Here is a 25,296-nt window from a genome sequence, read left to right as displayed (position 1 = left end):
AGTTCAGTTCCCAGCGCCCCATGTTGGGGACTCACAACACTCTACCTTCAGATCCTGCCGCCAGCCAAAGACACTGCATTTATGTGCACATACCCATGGGCATATCATAAACACCCTTATAAGTAACAAAAAACGTAAATATCATGTAGTAAATGTTGGCTTTAGATGAGGACAGAATTTCCACTTTCTGAAATGGCCATGAACGTCTGCCATTCGGCATTATAGAACCACGTATGCAGTTAAGATGTGGTCCTTTCTTCAGTGGGGGTGGGGTAGAGGCAAGGCTGAGACAGGGTCTCTCTGGGTAGCCTTGGCAGATCTGGGCTCACTACGTAGGCCAGGCTGGCATCGAATGCAGAGCTCCACCTACCACACACCCGTTTAGGAGTCAGTTTTTTATAAAATATAAGCACACCCATTTCATTAGTATGCATATTTGCTCTTGACTTTAATAAATAACAAAATTATGTATATATAGTTGTAAAATATATTTCTTTATGGTTTATTGTCTGCAAAGATTTAATTTGTATACCAGTTACACATCTATATATCTGTGGTCATGTAAAAATTTCTTGGGTGGATGGACATGGTAGCACACAACTTTAATCCCAGTACTCTGGAGGCAGAGATGAGCACATACATCTCTGTGAGTTCAAAGCCACCCTGGTCTACAACGTGAGTTCTAGACCATTAGGGGTTACATAGAGAGACCTGTCTCAATTTCCACGCCACCTCAGGTGAAAAGCGGTTGGTTGCAAATAGAAAAGTATAAGGAGCTCTGGCCTAATCTTACTCATATTAAATTGTCTTTTAAATACTAAGATAACCCAACCAATAGCAAAGCAATTTAAAAAAAAAAATACCTTTCAAAGGACACCATCTTTAAAAGAAAACACCCCACTGACAGTAAAACCTACTTTCAGTGCCTCTTAGTTGGGCCCAGCTAAACCGCTGTAACCTCTTATGCACCATACACAAGAGCCTCAGTGCTCTTCGGCGACACAGCCTCCGGTTATACCTTGGGTGTTCGGAAGGCACTCTTAGCAGGTGGCAGCCTCCATGCTGAAGGGGATCTCCAAATGGGGAATGACTGCACTGGGATATCTTCATAGGGATTTTCCTTGGCTGGGTCTTTAAACACATATAAACACTTATTAGAGGAGCATAATTAAGTGGGAACGGTGACTATAGCTAAAGAAAGAAACGATTTTCTTCTACATTCTCAGGGGGATGCAAGGTTGTAAGACCAATGGCATTTTAAATTTATACATCACTCCAGTGTTCATCCAAGCTAAAGAACTTTCAAAACATACTGCAAACATTTACTTCTCGAGTCATCCACAATAATACTATTGTAAAACTCTTAACGATGAGAAAATGTATATAGTGTATAAAAATGTATAAAATGTAATGTTTTCATATTAGAAAAACAAAGTTAAAACAAGATATATTTGATTGTAACAGACCCCTATGCAATGATGAGCAGCACCAAACATGCATTACATTTAACCTCGAAGCATGAATACCTACATATAATATCCTCATAGATATTATCCTCCGACTGTGTGTAATAAAGTGCTGAGCCAGCATTTCTCTCAAGTTCTTCATGAATCTTCCGTGAGTTCCGAAAGTGCTGAATATCTTCAAATTCAAAAGATTTCCTTAAGAAAGAAGATATGTTTTAAAGTTACAATTCAAAAGCTTCAATCTCTAAATGATAAGACAGAAATTGAACAGACTTGTGTGTAAGGTTACAAAGATGGCTGGGGTGGTGCACGCCTTTAATCCCAGCACTGAGGAGGCAGAGGCAGGTGGATCTCTGTGAGTTTGGGGCCAGCCAGGTCTACAATCAACCAGGACAGCCAAAACTACACAGAGAAACTCTGTCTCAAAAAAAACTAAAAATAATAAAAATTGTTTTTATTTTATATGTATGTGTTCTGCCTGCATGCATGCCTGCGTGCCTGGTGCCCACAAATGCCAAGAGGGTGTCCGAGCCTCTGGAATGGAGTTCCAGGTGGTTGTGACGACCCATGTGATGCTGGTAATCAAACCTGGGCCTCCTGAAGAGCATCCAGTGCTCTTACCTGGTTTAGCTATCTCTCCAGCCCCATGAATTACGCCCATGGATTAGAAGTGAGGCTGAGGCTAGGCTGGCATGTCCTAAATGGTGTCATGGAATGGACCTCCTAACCAGGAAGCTCTTTCGGTAGTTGGGCAGAGGGGATAAGACAATATCTTGCTACAGAGCTCACCCTGGTTTCTACGTCACTATGTAGCTCAGACTTGCCTCAAAATTGTACTGATCCTCCTGCCTCGCCTTCCTGGTGATGGGAATATGGATATGCACCACCCTACCCAACGTTAGGAATTCTTGAAGATGTCACTTGGGAAGTCTTCTGCTGCTCTTAGGTGGATGTCACAAGTGTCACCTATGCGTCTACACTTGTGCTTTCTCCTACTTTGACTCTGTGCTGTCAATACCTCTGCTCAACTGAAGGCCGTATGCCAAGGCAGGAAAGGAAACTTGGAGTGAAGGGCAGAGCCGCTCAATGACTCATGCAGTACCCATCGCGGACTGAGAAGAACACATACCTTTTGGACCTCCCTCTGATCTTCCCACCATATCTCTTCGGCTCGGGATCCTGAAAAGAGGCCAACGAAGAGTCTGCACAGCAAACACTCTCACAGTTCTTTTGGTCACAGTTCCTTTCTTTATATGGCATGCCATCAGATTCAGATAAATACCTGAATGTCCTACGGGGTTTGGGCAAAGGATTTATAGAGGGGCCACATTCCTGCCCCTCAGGTTCACAATAAATATTTTCCAAGCTCTTGGCTACTCTGTAAGAACTATCCAGAACACTGAGCTCCGGTTCCTCTTCTGTAAAGTCACAAGGTGATAAGGCCACAGTGAAGACTTTGTTCGGGGTAAGCCCTTCTATGCTCTTCCACGGTATCTGCGAGGTATAGAAGTTTCCTGGAGGTAGCGAAGCCTCTGGATCCACAGCAACAGCTTGGCAGCTTTCGATTTGTTTGACCCGGGCACACATGCGGCTGGAGTTTGGTTCACCTTCCAAGGGGTGGGGGTCTTTAAGCTCTCGACTCTCGCTTTCACCCTCACTTTGATCGTGGCTTCTGGCGTCCGTGTTTCTGGGTAAACCCCCATTCCTTTCCTCACCGGTGGGATGCTTATGAGGAGGACGCTCCTGGTGGCAGTTATTATATCTCACACCAAAATCCTTTGGGTGAAACTTGGCTGGCTGAGTTACACCATTGGCTCTTCCTTCCCACTGGGAGATCTTTTGCTTGATGTTTTTGCAGTGGCTCCTGGACAGGGTCTGAACAGCAGACCGCGTAAAGCCCACATCCATGGTCCCAGTGGGGTGCATGACAAGAGTCACTCTTAGCAAGGTGCCATGACAAGTTAGCTGGAAAATGCTGTACTCGTCACCTTGTCAGAATGGAAATGGTCCCAGTGTTTTCCTTTCATCTTTAACTTGGAGGTTTCTCGTTAAAAATAACAATTTTCATCACTGAACTTTGTTGGAAACAGCTACAACTGTATCATGAATGGTTCTATCAAAACAAGACAAGAATATTAACTTAGTTTTGTGATTTGTCACTTTAAACTCCACTGAACACTGCCTACCCAGCACTAAATAATTTAAATCACATTTGGAAAAACTGTGCCTGTAATTCCACTCGCTCCATGAAGTCAAACCTACTAACAAAACATTCCTAGTGCTATTTCTCAAGTTGTCAGCTTTAATACTCTGCTATATTTAATATTCTGCAAAAGATATACATTATTTTGTAATGAATCAATTCTTTTTGTTTATGTATGGTATGAGACGTGTGCTAGGCAGGCACTCTATCACCGAGCTACACACGCCTCCAGACCACAAATCTATTCTTTTTTTTTTTTTTAAAGATTTATTCATTTATTATATATAAGTACACTGTAGCTGTCTTCAGATACACCAGAAGAGGGCATCATATCTCATTACAGATGGTTGTGAGCCACCATGTGGTTGCTGGGAATTGAACTCATGACCTCTGGAAGAGCAGACGGGTGCTCTTAACCGCTGAGCCATCTCTCCAGCCCCCACAAATCTATTCTTTATGAAGCGTTTTCTTAATAAAACAATAAACAATGTAATATTACAAAAATCACACATAAGGCTGGGCATAGTGGTGCACTCCTTTAATCCTGGCACTCAGGAGGGAGGCAAAAGTAGAGGATCTCTGTGAGTTCAAGGCCTGGTCTATAGAGTGAGTTCCAAGACAGCCAGAGCTACAGAGTGAAACCCTGTCTCAAAAACAAACAAACAAACAAACAAACAAACAAACAAGAATCAGAGCAGCACCCCATAATTAAAGAGTGTATTTACAAGTCTAGACAGGAACCAATTCACAAACTCGTCAGTAGCTAGTTCCCTCCTCCTGTCTGTGTCAGCCCATCACACATCCTTACTTATCTCAGCTTACCTATTAGCAAACAGGTTTTCACCTAAGCCGCTACAGGGACTCAGTTCAAAGGCATAGGCACCCATTATCCTGTCCTGGCTGGGTTTCCCACATCTCTGCCAGTCTTGACTCAGATCTGCAGTCACTTTTCTCATCCTTCCTTCCGCAGAGCTTCAGTCTGTCAGTTCCATGAACTGCTTCCTCAAATGTGAAGGCTGGCTGGCTGAAACTCTTCCGCATTAGGCAGAGACCTGCTCTCCCACTCTGCTGCATACTGGTTATAAATAACAACCGATTCAAACTTCCTGAGGCAGGGTCATCCTTCCTCCTGCTTCATCTGCCTAGCCCTGATTAACAAGCAGGAAACTGTCTTAGCCTGGCTCTGTCAGTACAGCTGAACAAAACTGGACCAGTACACACGCAGACACAGACACAGACACAGACAGACAGGCGCGTGCATGTGCACATACACACACACACTCACACGCTCTACACACACACACACACACACACACACACACACACACACACTTTATTCTTGCTAGAGAAGCTGCTCTTCAGGATTTCCACGACTTTCACTTAAGCCACGCCCACAAGGTTTTGAAGTCGTTTTTCCTGTAGTACATTCATTGTACAATGGGCTTATAAAGTACTTGATCATACTCACCCTCTACTCTTTCTTACTTGCACCGTCCCCCCCAGCTCCCCTACTTTAGTTTCACGCCCTCCTTTTCCCCTCTAGCTTCCACATTAAGGAAGTCATGTGATATTTGTCTTTGTGAGCATTCTCACTAGTTTGTAGGAAAATTAGCTTTGCGGGAAAAGAAACTCTGGTCTAATGCAAAGAAAAAAAAAACCAACTTTTTTTTTTTTAAATGATAGCAAAAACCTCACAGAAGTTGTGTCTGTCTCTGTGTGTGTGTACACACGCCCACCAAATTTCACTCTGGGGCCCAGACTGGCCTCAAACTAGTGGCAATCCCTCCTGTCCAGCCTCTAGAACACTGGATACAGGCATGACCACTGCACCCGGCAAGAGCTCCTGATAAGACAGTAACACCAAAGCATGACAGTGCGTGACAGTGCGTGACAGTGCGTTCAGCTCCTGCAGGTCAGGACTCCAAACGTCCTCTTCTTGCTTTGATACTGGGAGTGTCTTTGACACTTGGGTTTTCCTCATTGTAGACAAGATGAATCTGGCTTCGGAAAGGCTTCTAGACTCTTCTGTTCTTGTTATTAACCTTTCCCTACCTTTCTCCTGGTTAACACAGGTAAAACTGAGGGGAAGAAAGTGGAAATTTTCAAAGCTACAAAGTCCTTGAAACCTGAAAGTGTGATTGGCAACAACTGGCTAACTGTAGAATTCTACCAACTGTCAATGAGGCACACTGATGGTGTTCAAGTGGCAGCAGGCAGCCTAGTAACAGAGGAGAGATCTTCCTTGTTCTCATTCTATTTATTGTATTCCCTTTCAAGACGTGAATAAAATACTTCAGAAGAAAGCTGAAAGCCAAGAACAGTGATAATCCCAGCACCCAGGTTGAGGCAGAGGACTGTGAATTTGAGGCCAATCTCTGAGCTTCAGAAAGACGAAATCCTGTCCCAAAGTAAAACACACAAGTTTTGATGCCTTTTAACTACATTTATGACTGCACTGATAGCTAATTTCACAGCCCTAATATTTCTTTTTGCAAAATTGAAGGTTCTATATTTCTCTTTTTACTTGCTTTTTGAGACAGGCCTCCTCCTATAGCTCACGCTGGCCTATGCTTGGACGGCAGGTGCAAGCTGCCTGATTCCCAGATCCGTTTATCCCTTTTATACTATGACTTGTTTATGCTCACACACAGGCTACTTTTATACAGTCTCATTAAAAATAATAACTTGTCAAACAGAACTTGCTGGAGAGATCTCATATTCTGCGCCATCTTCTTAGTACTTCCCCTAGTCTCTCCTAGCCTGCAAGAACCTTCAAACCCCATTCCCAACCCGCCAGTCTCTCATCTTGACCTCTACTATGAAGAAGAGATCTCCTACCCCATAAACCATGGCCAGTTTTCAAGGTCTCTTCCAACCTTCATCTTTTTAAAAACTCCCCAAGTGCAGCCAACTTGTTCTCATTTTCCACAGATTGCTTTTTCAAGCTTGCTTAGGGAGTTCTTGCAAGCACGTGCACTGAGAACGTCCGACAATTTGAACGCTGCATCTCTCTTAAAACCACAAGAGCCAAGGACTTCTATAGCTATTAAAGAGCACTGAAGTCTGGCAGGACTTGGGGAGCGTATAGAGCAAGATGGTCACAACAAGTGACCCCACAGGCGACCCCACAGGTCAGCATTCCTTAGGAGAGCAGAAATATGTAAATCAAGCACTGTCAAAGTGTGAAACAGAACGTTTGGAGGGGATTTTAAACCAGGCTCCTTTGCTTTTTATTTTGTTGCTCTGCAGTGTATTTACTTGAATCGAATGCAGTTATCAACTTAAACTATCGTGTGTGTTCATCATGTTAAAGAAAACCTATCTGAACCCAGTCAGGTGACTTTTGGACAAGAGAATATGGACGCTCAATTTACTAAATTAGGTCTCTTACAGAGCAAGTGTCTTCAAATCCTTTACAACAACTACACAAATGGATGAACCCGCTATAATAATTCAGAACACTCTTTCTTCTTTTCTTATTTTTTCCAGGTGTACTTGAGTGGAGTAGAAGCCTGTGCTTGACACCTAGAGTCTTCAACTGCTCTCCACTTAAACACTTAGCGAGGCAGGGTTTCTCACTTGACCCTGGAGTTCACCCACTCAGCTAGTCTAGCTTGCTTGCTTGCTTGCTCCAGGGATCCTGTCTCCGCCTTCAGAGTACTAGAATTACAGGCTGGACACCACACCCACCCACCATTTACACAGGTTCTGGGACCAGAACTTAGTTCTCAGGCATGCAAAGCAAGCATTTTCCCCTAGAGCCATCTCTCAAGCTCCAATTTAGACCACCCTACAAGTTGACTCACTAGGTGATAAAGGACCCAAATGGTTAATTTTATGATATATAAATTTCACCTCAAGTAAACAGAAACTAATGAAAGGATGAGGGAAACTCACCTGTAGCCATGATGGTGTGGTCTTGCCTTGCTGGTGCAGCTACAAAACTGTACAGAAGACCACAATTTCAGATATTACACAGTAGGCACACAGGACTATGATCCTGAAGGAAAATGGGCCTCACTTTCTCCCTGGAGACATTCTATAAGGAGGCATAGAGCTGAGAGCCCCAACAGGGTGTGGTAACCTTGCTAAGTTGATAAAGACACAGGAGCCTGACAAGGTTAAAGCAAAGAGAACTTTCCAAGTCAGGTTACCAGAAAAAAAGAGGTGGGGGGAAGGGAAGATCCAGCAATTTACATCAGACCCTCTGAAGCCTGGGCTAAGCACTGAGTTGCTAATGCAGAGGAAATATGTGGCTGAACAATCAACCACTGACGTGCAAACAGCCAGGAGAGAACTGAAAACTGACTAACACACATCCACGCAGGCCCAGGAGATGGTCAAGTCTCTGACAGGGCTGAAGAGAGAGAGCTAGTGGTCAAGCTCAGTTCCCAGCAACCACATGGCAATTCAAAAGCACCTTGGAACTTCAGCTCTGGGGAATCCAACGTCTCTACCTCCTGGTGCACCTACACACATGTATACTACTCATACACAGTCATAACTTAAATAATCGTTTGAAAAATGGCAAGTCGAGTCATAACGGTAGCATTACTGTTGATTATATCCATTGCCAAAGCATAAAAATTTCTAAAAAGGTAACAGACATGAATACAGTCAACACTTGAAGTCAGCTATTACAAATATTATTTAGATGGAAACGATGACAATTGAAAATGGAAGAAAACAAAGGCCTGAGGCCTCAGTCAGCAAACCACTTGCCACACAAGCATGAGGACCTGAGTTCAATCCCTGGCACTCATGATTTAAAAATGAAAGCTGGGCACGGCAGTGTATGCATATAGATTATATATAGATTATACACACACACAGAGACACAGAGACACACACACACACTCACACACACAGAGTCACACATACACACTCACACACACAGAGACACACACACACTCACACACAGACACACAGACACACACAGACACTACATACATATATCCTAGCACTGGGCAGGCAGAAACAGAAAGATGTCTGAAGATGGCTGGCTGGCTGGTTAGCTTAGGTAAGCTCCAGGGTCAGTGACAGGCCATGCTTCAAAACATAAGACTGAGGGACTAGAGAGAAGGCTCAATGTTAAAAGCACTGGCTGCCTTTCCAGGCGATCTAGGTTTGATTCCCAGCACCCACAAGTGGCTCACAACCATCTGTAACTCCAGTTCCAAGAGATCTGATGCCCTCTTCTGGTCTCCAGGGATACCAAGCACACAAGCAGTATACAAACATACATGTAAAGCAAAACATCCATACGCATGTAAAATAAAAATCATTTAAAAAATAAAACTAGGCCTTTAATCCCAGCACTTGTTGAGTCAGGGGAAAGTTGATCTCTGAGTTTGAGGCCACCAGCCTGGTCTACAGAGTGAGTTCCAGGACAGCTAGGGTGACACAGAGAAACCCTGTCTCAAAAAACCAAAACATAAAACTGAAAGCCATAGAGGATGATGCCCAGCGTAGTCCTACGGCATGCACATGCACACACCACACACTGGAGTAGTATTAAAGGCAGAAAAGCATAAATCCAGCTAGGTGCTCAGAACGCTCAGACAAGGAAGCAGAGAGTCATGGGGCCCAGTGCCTAGCTCCTTCTTGGATGGTAACAGCTAGCTCATGACTACATTTAAAGAATCGCCTAGTGGTGGTGGGCCATACCTGTAACACCAGCACTCAGAAGGGAAAGGGGCCAGATGCAGACGAGAGGACAGGAGCAAGGCAAGAAGGAAACAAAAGAAAAAGAGAAATAGGTTCTCTCTTCCCAAGTGACTGGCTTGTGTTGACAAACTATTAAGCTCAATATATCTAAAAAATATGCAGAAACAAAAGCAAATATACTGCATGATTCTAATTTAATCCAAGTTCATAACAGTCAAAACTGATGTTCAGAGAAAGCAGGTCAGTGTGGCTGCCAAAGGCAACTGACCACAGAAGACTGGGAGATGAAAATACATAGAATAGAGTGGGGAGTTACATAAATGATCACGTTTGCCAAACTGGCTGAAAATAAGAAAATTTAATCATATGAAAAATAGAGGTAGTATTCTCTGAAATGTCTACACATTTTTACTTTTAATATGAATGAGAAAAACTAAATTTTCTTTGAGATGGGAGTCACATTTACGCAGGCTCCAAATTCCTATACTCAGTAATCTGGCCTCAGTTGGCTGGGTAGTTGAGACTAGGCATGTACCACAACGCTCAAGTGTGATACACACACGCACACACACTCACACATACACATACACTTGCACACACACACCCTACATCTCTCTCTCACACACACCCCATCCCTCCCTCCCTCTCTCTCACACACACACACACCTCTCTCAACCCCCCTCATACACACACCCCACCCCTCTCTCACAGACACACCCTGCACCCTGCCTCTCTCACACACACACCCCGCCCCTCTCTCACACACACACCCTGCCCTTCTCTCACACAGACACACCCTGCCTGTCTCTCTCACATGCACACACCTCACCACTCCCCCCCCCCCCCAGCTGAGGGCCGAATCCAGGGCCTTGTGCGTTTTACCACTGAGCTAAATCCCTAACCCCTCACCACTCACACACACACACACCCCACCTTTCTCTCACATGCACACACCCCGCCCCTCTCTCATACACATATACCCCATTTCTCTCTCTCTCTCTCTCTCTCTCTCTCTCTCTCTCTCTCTCTCTCTCACACACACACACACACACACACACACATACACACACACACCACTCTCTCACCCTCCCTCATACACACACCCCGCCTCTCTCACACACACTCTGCGCTCACACAAACGTCATTATTATATGTGCAGTAGTTTCATTACTAAACAGGGCCACTTAACTTTTGTACTCATTGCACACAGGTGGTCAGATATTAACTCAGAAGTGAATGAACTGCCCATGTTAAAACCCCAAGATCCTTCCTTTATTCAACAGCAACTATTAAAAACAAAAGCAATTTCATCATTTTTTTCCTCTGACACAGCCAAAGCTACTGAACAAAAGGACTAAACTTCCCTCATCTAAATGCTTAAGGGGAAACACTCCCAGGATCAAATTTAAAGGAAATGGTTTCCTCTGTTAATGTTAAAAGTTCAGCCCCCAGAATAACAGCCACTGTTGTTTCTAACTCATAAAAATAAAGCAAAAATTATTCAACAGAACTAGCAGACATGTTGCTGTAATCAGTGAGTGGCACTCTAGAGCCCATTTTATTACCTCCTAAGGTAATCACCTGCCTGCCCTGGAGACCACCTGAGTGCCCTGGAGACCACCTGACTGCCTTGGAGACCACCTGACTACCCTGGAGACCACCTGACTACCATAGAGATCACATGACTACCCTAGAGATCACATGACTGCCTTGGAGACCATCTGACTACCATGGAGACCACCCGACTGACATGGAGACCATTTGATTGCCTTGGAGACCACCTGACTACCATAGAGATCACATGACTGCCTTGGAGAACACCTGATTACCTTGGAGATCACCTGATTGCCTTAGAGATCACCTGAGTACTTTGAAGACCACATGACTGCCTTGCAGACCACCTGACGACTTTTGGAAAAACCTCTAGAACCTCAATTTTCATACAGCTTCACTGCTTGGACAGCAAAGAAAAATGTGAATTTAAGATGGCTTCACTTTTGTAAGAATTCAGACCCTTAGGAAGAAGTGACTGTTCTAGACAATGTGTGTTAACTATTCTAAACTACAGTCACTCTTTGTACTCAAAATTCTACAGAACCTTAGTATCTTCAAAGGAACAGAGACACTTGGATGATTCTTCCTCTGCACAGCTGTAGTTGAACCCCTGGCCTCAGGCAAAAGTTCTAGCACAGGGCTGCACTTCCAGCCAGAACACACACATTCATTACACCATCTACCACAGCCACCTAAGCTCTCAGTTCTTCTTGGTCCGTGGGAAAGTGGGGAATTAGGTGTAGATGGCTATTTTAATAACAGTTGTTTTATGTTTAGAGCCAAAGTAATTGTTTATCTGAAGAAAAGAGCTGCCAGCTACTTAGCTATAGAAGGAACACAGCCAAATGGAAAAGAATTGTTGTCGTCTTGAGAGTGGCATTTCAGGAAAAAGGTAAGAGATTTAAAAAAACATCTCTGGGGGGAAAATGTCTACCTCAAAGAAAGAAGGAGCAAAGCAGCTCTCCATTAATGACTTTAGAAGGAGCATGGTATGGAGATGATATCTATTCTGTGTCTCCTGTGGATGGCACTTTGACAGGCATAGACACCACCTGGTCGCAAGGTGTGCCTGAATCTCTCCCTGCCTGCCACCTTTTTCCATTATGCTGGAGATGAATGACTCTTCCAGATGAAGGACTCTAGAGCTGGTGACACTGGGTTCAAATCCTCATGTGCAAACTCTGCTTGCTTCTACTGTTCTAACCACAGAAGGAGGAACCTGAAGGGATGAAACTCTGGCACCACCTACCCTGCAGGCCCCAGGAAAACAGTGCTTTTGAAGCTTCAGCTTTCTCAGCTGTAAATTAATTAAGCATGGAATCCCTACATCCCCTCAGCGATGCCTGCGGTTCAGACCTGTGGATTCCTCTACGCCTTAGCAATGCCTGCAGTTCAGGACTGCTGGTAACAAGACTTTTACATTTTCATTTGTTTAAAACAACTTACTTTCACCCTTCATTTCAGGAAAATAATTTTGCTGGACATACAATTCTGAATTGGCAATATTTTCCCTTAATTCATTTTTTTAATGTGTATGGTGTTTTACCTGAATGTATGTCTGGGCACCACTTGCCTGCTGCCCACAAAGGTCAGAAGGAAGTGTCAGATCCCCTGGAATTGGAATAACAGGCAGTTGTGAGCCACCAAGAGGGTGCTAGGAATCAACCTGGGACTCCTGGAAGATTAGTCAGTCTTAATAACTAAGACACACCTCCATCCCCTCCTTAATTAGGTTTTAAGACTATCATTCCTTTATTCAGACTTTCTTCTCCCCCTTCCTTCCCTCTCTGGTCCTCCCCACTGTGTGTGTATGTGGGTGTGTGTGTATGTGGGTGCGTGTGTGTGTGTGTGCCTATAGGTCATTAGGCTTGGCAGTACCTCATCCTCCAACCATCTTGCTGACCCATAAAAAGCTTTTGGAGCTGAGCATGATAGCACACACCTTTAATCACAGCACTAGGAAGGCAGAGGCAGGCAGATAGATCTCTGAGTTCAAGGTCAGCCTGGACTACAAAGTGAGTTCCAAAACAATCAGAGCTACATAGTAAGACCCTATCTTTAAATACATACATACATACATACATACATACATACATACATACATACATGTATTTATATATAATGTTCCATATACAGGCTGGAGAGATGGCTCTACAGTTAAGAGCATCTTTAGCTGTAAGATCAGCTCCAGGAGATCTGACTCCTTCTTCTGGACTCTGCACATTGCACTCCCATGCATATATCCATGGTCTGTTAGCCCATCAGAGTCTCTGTCTGTCTGTCTGTCTCTGTCTCTGTCTCCACACCCCCACACACAGAAAGAAAGAAAGAGAGGGGGGGAGGGAAGAAGGTAGGTAGGGAGGGAGGGAGGGAGGGAGAAAGGAAGGAAGGAAGGAAGGAAGGAAGGAAGGAAGGAAGGAAGGAAGGAAGGAAGCCAGCCAGCCCAGGTATAAGACAGAGGGAGGCAGCCTGGGCTGTCAGGGTACAGGCTCTGCAGTGCTGCCAGAGGAGACCTAAAGTCAGCCTCGACCTCAGGTGCCACCTCTACACGTCACCAGAAGATGCTGAGTCATGTCTCAAAGAAAGGCAAACAAAATCTGCTTGGGAAGCATCAGGGCATTAAACCACTAAGCCTGTTTCTTCTTCCTTTCCTTTTTTTTTTTTTTTAAATTATATTAAGCATACTTATGTTGAAATATTAGTATATATTATTTAACCTCTAAGTTCTCTGGGTAACTTTTTTTTTCTTTTTTCTATTTTTCGGAGCTGGGGACCGAACCCAGGGCCTTGCGTTTGCTAGGCAAGCGCTCTATCACTGAGCTAAATCCCCAAGCCACTCTGGATAACTTTTTTGAGTCAAGGTCTCACCATGTAGGTACTGCTGACCTAGTATCTGCTCTGTAGACCAGACTAGTCTTGAACTCAGACATCATCTGCTTCTGCCTCTCAAGTCCTGGGGTTATAGGGCTGTGCCATATTTTTTGATAAAATATACAGTAATAAATTACAGAAAATTTCTCATTGAATTTAGCAAAAAAAAAAAAAGATTTCTAGCAAATGTAAAATAACCAAATAATTGGAGGAAAAGAATCAAACAAACAAAAGCAAGTGTCACCTGGCTTCTACTCTCAAATGCTTACCATCTTGGTGACAGTCTCTTGAATAACAAATCTTCAAAGAAGCACACGCAGGATTTTGGCCTTTTGTCCCACTCCCATCAGAGTTGTAAGTAACTAAAAATGGCTCCCAAAATAGCAAAGAAACTTAAAAAACAATCTTAGTAAGTGCTCATAATACACAGCATAAATGGCTCAGTTACTGTACCTGACTGCAGAGTAAGAAAAATGAAAGATGCTTCAAAATATAAATGTAATGCCTCACACTGACATACATACACAACAATAGATAACTTTAGGCCAGGCCTAGAGATGTGTGCCTTTAATCCTAGCAGCCTGCTCCACATAGGTATTCCAAGCAAGCCAGCCACCATGGTAAGACCTTGCCTCAAACCAAAACAAACAAAAACAAACAAACAATAAGTAACTTTGTAAGTGAAGTTTGGAGCTGGTGAGATGGTTCCAGGGTTAAGAATGCTTACTGCTCTTTCAGAGGACCCAAGCCTAGTCCAACCACACACACTGGGTGGCTCACAACTACCTTCAACTCCAGCTACAGGGGGAGCCCTCTTTGGCTTCCTCATGAACCCCACACACTTGGCATTCTCTCACACACATAAATGTAGTTGGCCTTTACTACTTTGTGGGTTCTTCTTTTTCTACCTTTTATCCCCACCCCTCCCCCATTTCATCCCCTATCACTAGATAGAAGAGAAAGAGGGACAGAGGGGAGAGAGTGAGGGTGGGTACCTGAATTTAACTTCTTTCTTTTTGTTTGTTCTTTGAGCATAACTACTAACAAACCACAACCAAACCCCTGAATGACCAACAACCACCCACACTGCCTCTTGTGGCCCTGGCACTAACATATCCTCTGAAAAGTTCCCAGAATTCTACATGTCACACAATTGTAAAAACTATCTGGAGCTGACAAAACCATGACTCTGCTACAGCACAAGACAAACCACAGTCAGCTGCAGTGGACAGTCCAAAGCAGCCCTACATGCCCACACTGGGGATTAACTGTGCATAAAGTTAAGTTGGGGGCAGTGAGATGGCTCTGGGTAGAGAGTGTCTGCTGTCAAGCCTAAGGACCGAGTGTGAGTCACATGGGGCCCACACGGTGGGAGAATGAGGAGGATTGAGAGTGTGCCTGGCAGGAGGAAGTATGCCACTGGGTAAAGCTGAGTTATCTCAGTGGTTTGAGACGTGAGCTGCTCTAGCCACCTGACACCCGATACCTCACCCTCTGGAACTGTAAGCCCAGGTAAATTCTCTCTTCTGTAAACTGCCTTGCTCATGGTGTTTTACCACAGCAATAAAAAAGTAACTAATACTAATGAGAAAACATCTTAGAGTATTTTAGTAAAAACAATACCAAAATTGCTCATTTAAATGATAATTAGCATCAAAACAATAAGAACAATTTTCTGTGTGTGCTGTTGGCTCACAGCAGATGTACAATTTTATCCGATGCTCACAGTTCCTAGGGAGGGGCTGGACAGGGGCTCAGAGCTTCCCAGCACCAACACTGGTTAGCTCACAATCGCCCGTTACTCTGGCTCCAGGGTATCTGACATCTTCTGGCTTCTATAGGTATCCTTACAATGCAGGTGCATGCATACGTGTGAGTTCCTGTGTGTGTGTGTGTGTGTGTGTGTGTGTGTGTGTGTGTGTGTACTCTCAGACAGACATAAATAAAAACAAGTCCTTAAAGGGAATAATGATGTATAAGTATGAAAACGTCACAAGGGAACCCATTAGCTTGGATGTTAACAAAAGTTTCTTTTTAACTTTTATTTTTATGTGTATGTCTTCATGCATATCTGTGCTCCATGTGTGTGCAATGCCTGCAGAGGTCAGAAGCAAGAGTTAGATCCCCTTGAACGGAGTTACAGACAGTTTCGAGCTTCCATATGGGTGCTGGGAATTGAATCTGGGTCCTCTGATGCTCTCAACTGATGAGCCCTCTCTCCAGCCCACTGATAGGATTTGGAAAGACATTCCTCTCAGTCTAGATATCACAGAAGCCAGAAAACACAGTCATGATTCATAGCTAACCAAGCCTGGATACAGAGTTTTGTAGGACTGGGACACAGCTCAGCAGCATGTGTGATGCCCTGGGCTCCACATTTGTAAAACAGACACCAAAGGAGAATCCTTCAAAACCCCCAGGAATGAACTGGCCCTTCATCTAACTGCCAGTTAGCATTTGGAGGACAGTTCTGATTTCTAAAGTGCGCTAGAACCTAAAGCCCAACACAGCTTCAGGAATTAGTTCACTGGAACCCAGAGGCCAATGTGTGCCAGCAAAGGATCATTGCCAGAAGACGTTCTAACCACTCTTGTTTTCTCGGTCTCCTTCACAAGCAAAGGGATTTGTTTAGTTACAGATTCCCTTTGTGGTGTGAAAGGTATTAAAAACTTTCATTCACAGAAAATGAGATTATCTTAGAAAAAGCAACACATGGCATGGGACAGTTTAATTTACACAGTGACCACTCTAATAGTCAAGGTATCATAAGTAACTTCCAGGATGACTGGCTATTATTCCAACTGAATATTCCACTAGCTTTGCAAGCCATTGGGTTATTTTCTAAGGTACCTCTCCCTGCTGCTGAGAATTTATAAAAAGCAATGCAAACGACCCAGGTTTGGAGGGACACACCTTTGATCCCAGCAGGCAGAGGCAAGAACTCTAAGTTTGAGACCAGCCAAGCCTGCATATAAGGACTGCTCAGAGCCCACACTCTCTCTCTCCTCCTCCCCGCTCTCCTCCTCTCTCCTCTTTGTCCCCCTTTTTCTGCCTCTATCCTCTTCCTTCCCAGGACCTCTTCCTTCCCTGCCAATAAACCTTTTTTATACTAGTTCTGTCTGTCGCATGGCTTGATTGTTCAGAGGGGACACCTTGGCAGGGCCTGCTAAGGCACCCCCTCCTAACCAACAAACAGAGTTAAAAGGAATTCCAGCTAAGTGTCTAAGGCAGATGCCCTCTATGTGCTAATAACAAGCTGATCTAATCACTTCCCTACACAAAGTAATTACACTGAATAAAAGACTCATACAATAAACAAGCCTATAAAGTCTCAATTTACCAAAATACCAGCATTTTTAAAGACATTCAACTAAAAATACCTAAGGAAACATGAAGATAACTTTCTAAAAACAAAAAAAAAAAAAAAACAAACCTGGTGTTGGGGATTTAACTCAGTGGTAGAGCACTTGCCTAGCAAGTGCAAGGCCCTGGGTTCCGTCCCCAGCTCCAAAAAAAAGAAAAGGAAAAAACAAACAAACAAACAAACCTCTCCAGGTCACTTTTGTTGTGCAGGAGTGTTTTTGTTTGTTTTGTTGACACATGTCTTTGGCCAGGCTGACCTCTAATCACTCTGCACCCAAGACTGCTCTTCCTTTGAGCTTTGGATCCTCTCGCCTCTATTCCCAATCCCACCCAGGTTCCCTGGTGCTCAGGATCCAAACAGGGCTTTCTGCCCGTTAGTCAAGCACTTGAAAAAAATGGCCTATATACACAACCAGAAAAAACCCTCCCAAAGTTTAAAATTGTTTCCAGCTAATCCAACCATACAATTTATTGCCAAATTATTTATTCTTGCCCCTAAAGGAGGTGATAAAGAGCAGCGATCGCCCTCTGGCAGCACAACCGAGGACTGGCAGTGCTCAGACTAACTTGACCTACACAGGATCTGATCAGCCGCATAAACAAACTTCCACAATCCCCTAATTCTCAGCAAACAAAAGAGAAAACCCAAGATGGAGGGGCTGGAGAGATGGCTCAGTGGTTAGAGCACTGACTGCCCTTCCAGAGTCCCAAGTTCAATTCCCAGCAACCACATGGTGGCTCACAACCATCTGTAATGGGATCTGATGTCCTTTTCTGGCGTGCAGACACATACGGAGACAGAACACTCATATGCATAAAATAACAAATGAATCTTTAAAGAGTTATACAGAAAAGAAGAAAGAGAGAAAGTCAGTCAGTCAGTCTGAGGTGGAAAGGGTGTGTCTGCAAAGCAGTGTATTAAGTGACAACGGTATAATGTACAGGTTACGCACTACTGTCATTACTGCATTTAATCCTCACAGCTGTCTTGAGAGATGATGATTATTACCTATCATAGTTGTTTTATTAAGGAAAACAAATTTTTGAGTTTTAACTGCTAAGTTACTTTTGAAACTGGGAGAACATTAGTGGTCTGCACACCACTATCATCCTGTAGATGAGCTAGCTGTTCATGAGATCTTGACTATGAGAGCCCCCACTATTATGCTGGCTCGTCCTATGGATTGCTATTCTAAACCCCAAAGAACTCCCTTTGCGAGGAGAAGGCAAGAGTGCTGGGGTGCACCCTCCTCCCTTCCTGACTAGGAATCTGACGGTGGTGGTGTGTGCACACCCCCCACACACACAGAGCCCCCTACTTTCCCCGTGAATCTTATTTCCGATCTGTGTTGGTTTTCTTCTCAGCCAAGGAAGCTGAGACTGGCTGAATTGGTTAGAAGAAGTCCGGGCTCCTGCATTAAGCACTATGTATGTTGGCTGTAGACATAACAATATGGGTTAATGTAACAGGATGTTCTATGCAGCTTTTCCTGTCTCCTCTGAGCCTCTGCAGGGTTCTCCAAGGTCCAAACCCAAACAACAGGAGTCAAATGACCCACATCTAAGAAGGCACAAGGCTGACTCTGCATTTATCGCCTCCGGATCCTTCTCAAGAGTATCAACTGTGATAATCACAGGGACAACAGTAAGGCCTTTAAAGGTCCAAGGGGGGAGGGGTGGAGTGAGAGCACAGTTGGCCCAGAGCCCTGAGGGTCAAGGGAAGGGAACCTCATGATAACCATTCAGTGTTTTAACTAGGGTCCCGGCAATGTGTAACTAGAACTTGATATGCCTTCCTAGCAGATAAACACAGCTGGTTCATAGCAAGATTTTAAAGCCAGTGTGGCTAGAGGTGGCTTAGTGGCTAAGGCCACTTGCTGCTCTTCTGGAAGACCTGAGTTTGGCTCCCAGCATCTGCACTGAAAGGCTCACAACTGTCACTGGCAGCAGAGGATTCAAAGATCTCTTCTGGCCTCTGGCACTCATACACATAAATAAAAATAAAATCTTAACAATGGCTCAGGCAAGCTAGGTAACATGGTGCATACCTATAACCCCAGCACCAAAGTGACAGATGCAGAAGGATTTCCAGTCTGAGGTGACCCAAGGCTACATGTGAGACTCCATCTCAAAATGAAACAAATGGGTAAACAAAACTTGTCTCAGGTAAGACAACCAAATGGAGTTTCAACAGGGGAAGTTTTACAAACTACCACAATGTGGGAAATTATATAAAAAGTAGCTTTAGTAACATAACTTTAAAATTTCATTGTATTAATTCAATATTAGAAAAGATAAACAAGGGGTTGGGGATTTAGCTCAGTGGTAGAGCGCTTGCCTAGCAAGTGCAAGGCCCTGGGTTTGGTCCGCAGCTCCAAGAAAAGGAAAAAAAGAAAAAGAAAAGATAAGCAAATCTTAATCTTTTTATCTAATTACCCTAAAGAAATCTTCTCTGAAGCCAGAACTGCCCTCCCTAAACTGAAACATGACCACTTAACAAAGGTTATTTCAGAATAACTTTCTGCACACCATGAGAAAGCTAACTCACTTCCCAAGTGTTCAAAGACTGCAATTCCCCACACACGCTCAAAAGACGCAATTTAGAAAGTTATAAAAGTCACATCTCGGGGGCTGGAGAGATGGCTCAGCGGTTAAGAGCCCCGACTGCTCTTCCAGAGGTCCTGAGTTCAATTCCCAGCAACCACATGGTGGCTCACAACCATCTGTAAAGAGATCCAATGCCCTCTTCTGGTGTGTCTGAAGACAGCTACAGTGTACTTATATATAATAAATGAATAAATCTTTAAAAAAAAAAAAGTCACATCTCGGGACTGTTGATGGCTCAGCAGGTAGGGTGCTTGCTGCTAAGGCTGACCGCCTGCATCAGAGGCTGGGCTCATATGGTGGAAGGAGAGACTGACCCCCAGAGTGTCCTGGACTCACATGCACGCCATGAGAGGGCCCTCTCAAATAAACAGGTAGATGAACCAAGTACACCCATTTTAAAGTCTTAACAGGACGCTAACCTTATTCTTAGAAAATGTGGAAGTACTGAAGTCAGGGGACAGCTGTGGGTCCACTCCCGCCTACATAATCACTGGTATAATTTGGTGTTTCTTCCTGGCCTTTTTTTATGAGTATATTTTTATGTAGCTGTAATTAGCGTATAATTATAATTGTATCTTCTTATTTTTCATCTTAAATCTATACAAAAGGATGGCGATTTTCAAGAGCTTAGAACATAAATCTATACACATTGTAACATGTAACTTCCTGTCTAGTTCTAAGCTAGGAGCTGGAAGATGGAATTCTGTTTCAACTCACATTCCCAAATTATTCTATATGCTTTGCATATTTCATCTCACCTGTTGTATGCATTGGTTCGTTCAGGGTTTTTTGTCTACTTGTCACAAATCTAAACATGTCTAGGAAGAGTGGCCCTCAACTGAGGAATTTCCTCCCCCAGACTGACCTGTGGGCATGTCTATAGGGCGTTTTCTTGATTAATGATTGCTTCAGGAGGACCAGGCCTCTGTGAGCAGCACCATCCTGGGTAGGTGGTGCCTGGGTGGTATTAGAAAGCAGGCTGAGCAAGCTATGGAGGGCAAGCCAGTGAGACGAACTCCTCCACCGGCCTGCCTCTGCTTGAGTTTATGTCCTAAAATCTGTAGACGATGAAATGTGACCAGGACCCACTTGGTAAATAAACTCTTTCTTCCCCAGTTGCTTTTGGCCACAGTTTTTATCACAGCAGCAGAAAGCACACGGCTGGCAGTCAAAGCACCAAGATTAAAACTGCTTTTACTTCGTTGTCGAACAAATGTACTCCCTCAGCTTACCATTTAAAACACTAGAAACACCACTTCCTGTGAGGACTGTGTCACTAGGTTTGCAATGTATCAAACACCTTCAGATCCACAATATTCTTTAGAGACAATCACAGTTATTGTTACTAAAAGCATTCTCCTTGAACAATGGGGCTCTAAAGCCAGCAAATGGAACAGAGAAAGGCACACCCCTTTCCCAATGCCAGAGATGGGTAAGGAGAGCCACTGCACAGCAGACATGGCCACTTAGCAGTGGCAGTAACTTCCCCAGAAAGAATGCTGGAACTGGAACAGAATGAGAGGGAACATAGGCTGGCTGACAGATGTCACGTGTGGGCGCTCAGAGCCAGTGGGGGCAAAACATTGCCAAGCAGATCTCAGTCTCTCATCCACATGAGGTTAGCAAGCAAACAGCATCCTGACTGAATAGGACACAACTCGTAAAAAGGACAAGTTAGAGAAGTGTGTACAGATAGAGAAGGATACACAAATACAAGAAGGGGAAAAGCCGGAGGAAAACCCTGCTGATCCGAGTAGAACACTTACCTAGCTTGTTTGATTACTGGCATCACAAAATAAAAAGTTCTTATCTGCATTTAATATGCACCTTTAATAGACATAATCCCCTTTATTTTTAGTATTACCTAGAATTGCTCTGTTATGGGGTAGATCTGTTACTAAAACACACTGCCAAGTACACTCTGGACCCAATTACACTCTCACCAGCAAAGAGGAATCTAGATTCTCCTTATCTCACCACCCCTTGGAAACATCAACTTTGGGTTCTAACCACTCTGGTACACAATATAGCATCTCATGATTTCCAGTTAAACTTCCTCATTTCTTTCTTTTTTCTGTTTGCTTACCCACATGAGGCCTCATCTGGCCGGCCTTGAACTTGCAACCTTCCTGCCTCAGTCTCTATAGTATCATAAGTGATGTTATATGTGCATGCCACCACGCCTGGCTCAAATCCATTCATTCTGTGCCATACAACTCTTCATTGCTATACAATTATGATTATTTTCTAGTTAGTTTTGTGATCCATCACATTTTGTTAAATTTAGAATCTCATAATTCCAGAAACATTGCCAGTCCAGGACAGGCCAGTTCTCAGACACTCTGAGTCAGTGTACACAGATCATAGATGGTAACTCAATCACAAAAGTAGAAAAAGACAGGAGAAATACCAAGAGGGCAGAGAGTTACAGAAGTCCAGAAAACAGAAAAGACCAAGGCTTGAGTGTCTGTCATCAGGATCCGGGCAAGAGCAGGCTCAGTGGCAAGGAAGCTGATGGAGAGGTGACAGCGATACAGTGGGTGGAGCGAGAAGGAAGGGGTGCAGCCACTGTAGACAGTCAGCTAACCCAAGGCAGCCAGTGTACAGTAAGGTGAGGGCTGGGAAGGAACACGGGCTGCAGGAGAGCCTTGCTTTTTCAGACAGGAAAGAAGTAAGTTATATTTAACCCTGGGTGGGAAGAAGTCAGGAAGGAAGAGGAAAGAAACGAGGATAGAGAGCAAAGGCCCGGAAGGAAGGGAGGGCAGGCATCTTCAGCGGGACCTAGAGGGGGAGCAGGCACCAGAAGCAGGGCCGCTCTTCTGTTGGAACAGGAGTGAGGAGGAGGTGTGCAGGCTGATTTGCAGGCTTAGGATTGCACAGTGATGAAGTTCTAGCTGAGGGTGTTTGTTTTGCTTTTTTCATGACAGGGTTTCTCTGTGTAGCCCTGACTGTCCTGGAACTCAGAGATCTGCTTGCCTCTGCCTCCCTGAGTGCTGGGGTTAAAGGCATGCACCACCACTGCCTGGGTAGCTAAGGGTTTTTTTGTTTTTTTGTTTTTTTTTTTTTGTTTTTTTTGTTTTTTTTTTTATTAACTTGAGTATTTCTTATATACATTTCGAGTGTTATTCCCTTTCCCGGTTTCCGGGCAAACATCCCCCTCCCGTAGCTAAGGGTTTTATTGTTTCTTTGCTTTGAAATAATAGGCAAGATTGTCTGCTGGGAGTGAGAGAGATGAAGCCAAAGGCTTAGAGAGGAATGAATATCTCAAGCAGGCTTTGTGAAAACAAACAAGCAAAAGGAAACGGAACAAGAGCACATGGGTTCCCTTGGCAAAGGGGCTTAGTTTTCTTTTGGGAAGACTAGGGGTTGAGCCTAGGGCTTCACACATGCTACACTAGTGCCCCACCCCTCAGCTACACCTTCAGCCCTGCAGAGGGTCTTTAGATAGCAAGAGTTGGTACCAAGTCCTAGCTCCTCGAGAATACCTCACTGTCTGTCTGTTTGTAGATAGGTTCTGGCTGTAGTAGCCCAGGCTAGCCTTAAACGTCTATGCTTCCTATCTCAGCCTCAGGATATAGTCTTTAAGAGCTGTTCAATAATGAGCTGTGGCTAATAGATTTAGGGGATGAATCCTCAGCTGATGTTGGATACCATGATTCATAGAGGGGATGGACTACATAATTCTTAAACTCCCTGGGCACAGTACTGAAGAAAATAAACTGAGGCCAAAGACAGGAAAACCAGGAAACCCTTATCTGAGGGAATGCCTTGCTTCCCAAGTGTGGATTGTCAATAGAGGCAAGGAGACCAGGGCTCAGTGTGGTGGTTACAGCTCTAACCAGAGTCTTGGAGGGTAAGAGAAGATGAAGCCTCAAACTTCCTGGGCTACAGAAGACCCTGTCTCAAAACAACAAATGTGCAGCCTAGATTAAGGGGCTAAGAAAAGGGATGCTTCTGAGTTCTAGGAAAGCAACAAGCAGACACACAACAGTAAAAGGGGAGGAGACCATGGGCAGCCATGACTTAGGATGGACAGAATCAAAGGAAAGCTACGGCCAAAGGGCAGCAATAGCAGTGGAGAATGCTGATGTAGTTTTACACACACACACACACACACACACACACACACACACAAACACACACACACATACACACACACACTACCATATTAGCACAGCATAGAGTTTAGATCAAATATTGTTTCATCATTGTTTTCAATTCCAACATAAATCATGTAAATAGTAAAATTAAAAAAGATTCACTAGGCAAATTTCCTGAGCATAAATTACTTCCAGTCTGGAGAACACACAGAGATGCTATGCACATGTCAGGTTCCCTTAGGAGTCTGTTTTACTCTTCTGTACTTAACTGGGAAAGGGTTAAAACCCACTGGAAGAATGAGCTGCCACAAATGGTCAAACAGCAGCATGGTCAGTAACTGGTGTTTTCAGTCTTGATTCAGAAGGCCATGTCTCTGTTCTTCAGGGTAACTAAAGAACAAACACCAGAACTCCATGCCTTCTAGAACACACTGTCAAGTTACTTGCTAATGTGATAGGACAGGAATCAGTTATTTTTGAGACAGGGTCTCCCTGTTGATCCCTGGCTGGCCTAGAGCTCCCTTTGTATGCCAGCCTGGCCTCGAACCAAGAGACCCAGGTGCCTCTGATGGGATCAGGCAAGGTCATGCTAAAAGACTGATCTTAAAAAGCCACATTTTCCTTCAAGGTTTCAAACATTTCTGATATGTAACTAAATCAGCCAATAATGGCGCTTCCTCAAAACTATCCTTAAATAAATGGGAAGGTGGTAAGTTGTCTCTTATTTTTAATTGCAAATTTTTGTTTGTTATTTTAAAAAGACTTATTTATTTTCATTTCACACAGATGAGTGTTTTGCCTACATGTATACAGATGTGCCGTGTGTGTGCCGTGCCCTGGGAGCCAGCAGAGTGTATCAGGCTCCCTGGACTGTTGTGTCTGTCCTGTTGGTGCTCTTAACTGCCGAACAAAGTCACCAGCCCCCATTTACTTGTCTGTCTATGAGACAGGGTCTCCTGATGTCAAGGCTGGCTGTGAGCTCCCTGCTCAGCTGAAGATGACCTTAACTCCTGATCCTCCTACCAAAACCTACTTCACCTAGGGACACAAACATCTGTCAGCACAACCAGCCTGCATGAGCCTGGGACTAAGCGCAAAGCCCCTTGCATGCTGGGCAGGCACTCTTCAACTGAGCTACACACTCCCAGCCTCTCTTTGAAAATATTTGAAAGGGCCTGTTTTAAAAGAATAATCTAAGGGCTAGAGAATAAAGCCCAGGCTGACTTCAAACTCCCCACGTAGGCCAGGACGACCTTAGGTTTCTGATTCCCTTGCCTCCACTTCCTTAGTGCTCAGGCCAGGCAAGGACCACCACACCTAGTTTTGCATGATAGTGGAGGTTTATTGCAGGGCTTCAGGCAAGAGACACTACCAACCGGACCACAAGCCCAGCCTGAAAGTTGTTTAACTTCTAACTGAAACTTACCGAAACGCTCCACGATGAGAAAATCTCTTTTGAGTCAGT

At 44.1% G+C, this 25,296-nt stretch overlaps 1 protein-coding gene across 7 annotated transcripts in view; it reads right to left on the bottom strand.

The window, feature by feature from the left end:
- Dennd2c (DENN domain containing 2C) overlaps positions 1–25,296 on the bottom strand; it is a 68,165-nt gene that overhangs the window by 36,095 nt on the left and 6,774 nt on the right. For 4 of the 7 annotated variants that reach the window (XM_006233071.5, XM_006233069.3, XM_039102070.2 and 1 more), the window contains 3 exons: positions 2,596–3,579; positions 1,531–1,661; positions 1,019–1,131 (listed from right to left, as the gene is read on the bottom strand). In XM_006233071.5, the coding sequence (XP_006233133.1) occupies positions 1,019–1,131; positions 1,531–1,661; positions 2,596–3,392 (1,041 nt within the window). In that variant the 5' untranslated portion in view covers positions 3,393–3,579. Of the gene's footprint in view, positions 1–1,018; positions 1,132–1,530; positions 1,662–2,595; positions 3,580–4,491; positions 5,164–7,566; positions 7,663–25,296 lie in introns of those variants that run through there. The other 3 variants (NM_001191569.1, XM_063281634.1, XM_006233070.5) reach the window with 3 other exon arrangements.

Source organism: Rattus norvegicus, chromosome 2, assembly GCF_036323735.1.
Source record: "Rattus norvegicus strain BN/NHsdMcwi chromosome 2, GRCr8, whole genome shotgun sequence".
Classification (NCBI taxonomy): Eukaryota; Metazoa; Chordata; class Mammalia; order Rodentia; family Muridae; genus Rattus; species Rattus norvegicus.
This window is presented reverse-complemented; position numbering and strand designations above follow the sequence as displayed.